The sequence below is a fragment of the Borostomias antarcticus genome (genome assembly GCF_949987555.1).
Source record: "Borostomias antarcticus genome assembly, chromosome: 34".
Lineage (NCBI taxonomy): Eukaryota > Metazoa > Chordata > Actinopteri > Stomiiformes > Stomiidae > Borostomias > Borostomias antarcticus.
Genome location: NC_140267.1, coordinates 2,541,797 through 2,545,681, shown reverse-complemented (window position 1 = coordinate 2,545,681; position 3,885 = coordinate 2,541,797). Strand labels below are relative to the sequence as shown.

The following is a 3,885-nucleotide window of genomic DNA, read 5'->3' as shown; positions in this document are numbered from 1 at the left end:
CAGTTCTGTCAGCGGAGAGATGTCGACAGACTACAGACATAATGTGTGTCTGAGGTCGTTTCCTAGTGGATGAGTCAGAGTGGATGAGTCAGAGTGGAGTACCGTGCTCTGGATGAGCGCCGAGCTGAACGGAGATAATGAACCAGCTGATCTTCAGGAGACCCAGTTTCTCTTTAATCACCAGAAGCCGTGTGATGTCCGCGCCATGCTAGAAAGATGGGTTTTCACGCCTCTACGACAATTAACGGTTGACATGACAACACGTTCTATGGGATGGATTTTAACATGTCTATGTACACGTGGTCGAGAACCCTGTATGGCATCTTTTCAGATAGTTTTCAGAAATAGAAAAAAAAAAAAGAAACTCTTTTAACTCGATTTCATACCCATTCATAACACACTAGTGCAAAATTTGTGCGATAAAATTCGTTGTCAGCCCAGCAGGGGGGGGGGGGGTTCCAGCCCCAAGCTGGGGGTGCTGGTCAGACCCCCCCCCCCCCCCCCCCCCCGGCTGCAGCTGTAGCATATCATATCTGGATGGGGTTCCTCCTCCTTATCCTCTCCTCTGGGGGTTCATCTTCACTGAAGAAAACACTTTTCGTCGACAATTATGTGGCTTTTCAAGACACTTCGATACTTCCCCGAGGGGGCGGGCGGTGGTTGGGGGGCGGGGCTGAAAAAAAACATAGAAAGAAAATGGAGAGTGAAAGCGTCGTTCCTCCTGGGGGAGCCATGACAGGCAGGAGTCCTTGATCCGGAGGATAACGGATCTACCGTGCTATATTTCTTGACTGTAGACACGCCCCCTGACCCATCCGACAGCAGTACTGCTGGGTTACATATCCTCGCGGCAGATTCGTGTAAAAGAATGATTTAGTGGCGTTGTTTCTCTGGTTATAGTGGAGTTTAAAGAGAAAACGGACGCCGCGCTGTCCCAGAGGTCAAGGTATTGGTCCGGAACCAGCGCAGTACCAGATGTCGTGTGTGTGCGGGCTCGTCCAGAACCAGCCCGGTACCAGGTGTGTGTGTGGGATAGCCTAGAATCAAGTTCATCTGTGCGCAGGCTAGGAGTATCAGATCCAGTAGCAGTCTCAGTACCAGGTGTGTCCAGGCTCAGTACCAGGTGTGTCCAGAGCTCAGTACCAGGTGTGTCCAGGCTCAGTACCAGGTGTGTCCAGAGCTCAGGTAGAGTCCAGAGGCCTGGCTGGGAACTAGGAGGTCCATCTGCTGACCAGTCCAGTAGGTCTACAGTTCAGTCCAGTAGAGGTCAATAGATCAGTGCATCTGGCGATCGGTCCATCTATTCAACATTTGGTCCATTACAGGGAAGTCTTGTAAATGACTAGTCCACCTAGTTATAGACCAGCTCTCCTGGTGGTAGGCAGGTCCGATAGAGGTCGATAAATCAGACCATTGTAGGGAGGTCTTTGTGTGGACCAGGTTTTAGACTGATCCATTGCGGAGAGGTCTTCCTGTGGACCAGGTATTAGACTGATCCATTGCGGAGAGGTCTTTCTGTGGACCAGGTATTAAGTCTGATCCATTGCAGATGCGGACCAGGCGTTAAGACTGGTCCATTGCAGGGAAGGCTTGCTGTGGACCAGGTGTGTCAGGAGACCAGGAGGACTATACGACAGTGCAGACTGTGTTGAGCGTGGTATCGAACCTCACCGCCTTCGCCTCCGTGGGCTTCATGTTGGTGTCGTACATGGGGTTCTCAAACGAGGCTTGACCGTTGCTGCTTTCGTGGCCGACGTAGCCGTTGTATTGGACCTTGGGCCTGGTTCTGGAAGGGAAACACAGCCGGTGACCATCACGGAGGTCTGACCACAGCGGACAGACAGACACATCTGCAGAACAACGGTCAAGCCATGGATGGAGCCGTATGTTGAAATGTGATGTTATATGGGATTAAAAGAATGAAAGAGAGTTATATTTTCTCTAGAAAGCTAGGACCCCCCCCCCACACACACACACAATATCCAATATGCATTTCCCTTTAATCAACATTTCTTTTTAAAGACATTTCGGGGAACATTCTTATCTTTGTGGGACTTGTACCCCTGGGGACTGTACTCTCTGCAACACCCAAAAGATCAAGCATTGTTTGTTTGTTTACTCTCCCTCCCATAGTCCTGTCAGATTATTGCAGCCTCTGTCTCAGTCTGGTAAGATCACAATACCAGATAATATTAATATAATTCACAATACCAGATAATATTAATATAATACACAATACCAGAATCCTCCGTCACTCAACCGCTGAGCAGGAAGTCATTATTGGATGGAAATCTTCCCCGTAACTCAAGCGGAAAGTTAACTTTGCGCCGTAATCCAACTGTTTCCCATCCTGTCATCCCGACGCTTATCCTCTACCGACAGGAAGTCTGTTCTCATTCCTGACAGGGGATGGAGGAGGCGGAGCTACCCGAAGCCTCGTAACCTTGTTTCAAAGTTCAACGCGAAGAGCCTCGTTCCACCCCGGAGTATTGTTAAGCCTCTTCTTAATGTTAGACACGTTAATGTACACCCCCCCCCCCCCCACACGCTAGCCTGTCATCTCACAGCCAACCCCCCCCCCTCCTAACCCTCAAACTACTGCCCACGCCGGGATGCTGGTAAGCTTCTCCCCGATGGTGCATCCATTACTAAACAATCCTCCCTCCCCCTCATCCTCCAGCCCTCATGTCCGCTGGGTTTAGGACGAGCAAACCACCAGCTAATCCCTCTATAAGCAGTTAATGCAGGCTGGATCTGTGTGTGCGCATGTGTGTGTGTGTGTGTGTGTGTGTTTCAGGTTGATCAGCTAATTCAGTCCCCCAGGGTACCAGGTGTGTGTGAGGGGATGGAGGATGAGGAAGAGGAGGGGTGGGAGGTCGGGTAGACGGACACGTATGGCGTGATATGCAAAATAAACGAAAGAAATAGCGACAGAATCAACGCTGGATCCTATAGGCTCCGCCCACACTACAGGCCCCGCCCACACTACAGGAGCAGGAGGCGTGGCCAATGAAAGGTTCATCTCTTAGCCTTCATACTGTATGTCCGGACACTCAGCAGCCCATAGGCGTGGATGTGTGTGTAAAAAATGTCATATTCATATTTTACGTAAGCATGACTATTGAAAGCCCCCGTTATGTGTGTTATAACAACCACCAACCAAGTCAACCCCCCCCCCCCCCCCCCCGAAAGAAAAAAAATAACGAAAAAATTGGGTTGGTGTGCTGACAGAGAGATGAGAATATGAGATCAAAGAACAGAAGTTATTTCTCTAGGCCTAACTGACGTGTCATATCCTGCTGGATGGGAAGGCCAGTGTTCCTCACTAAGATAGTTTTTTCATAAGCCTACTAGTCAGATATGTCTAAATAAGGTTGTGCTCATTCTAGACAAATCCTTCAGCAAACTCCTCTAGCCTGTCTGTCTGTCTGTCTGTCTGTCTGTCGTTCCTCTAGTCTGTCTGTCTGTCTGTCTGTCTGTCTGTCGTTCCTCTAGCCTGTCTGTCTCTCTGTCAGTCATTTCTCTAGTCTGTCTGTCAGTCTGTCGTTCCTCTAGTCTGTCTGTCTGTCTTTCTGTCTGTCTGTCTGTCTGTCTGTCTGTCTGTCTGTCTGTCTGTCTGTCGTTCCTCTAGCCTGTCTGTCTGTCTGTCTGTCAGTCTGTCGTTCCTCTTGCCTGTCTGTCTCTGTCTGTCTGTCTGTCTGTCTGTCGCTCCTCTAGCCTGTCTGTCTCTGTCTGTCTGTCATTTCTCTAGTCTGTCTGTCAGTCTGTCGTTCCTCTAGTCTGTCTTTCTGTCTGTCTGACTGTCGTTCCTCTAGCCTGTCTGTCTGCCGTTGCTTTATCCTTTCTGTCTGTCTGTCTGTCTGTCTGTCTGTAATCCCTCTAGCC

At 49.7% G+C, this 3,885-nt stretch overlaps 1 protein-coding gene across 1 annotated transcript in view; it reads right to left on the bottom strand.

The window, feature by feature from the left end:
* Window positions 1-1,428: 1,428 nt before the first annotated feature.
* The window catches only part of LOC311327787 (CUB and sushi domain-containing protein 1), a gene marked incomplete at its 5' end in the record, with an annotated part of 408,914 nt that continues 406,457 nt past the window's right edge, over window positions 1,429-3,885 (bottom strand). The window contains one exon of the mRNA XM_084460891.1: window positions 1,429-1,786. Coding sequence (XP_084317017.1) covers window positions 1,627-1,786 — 160 coding nt within the window. The 3' untranslated portion in view covers window positions 1,429-1,626. The remainder of the gene's footprint in view (window positions 1,787-3,885) is intronic.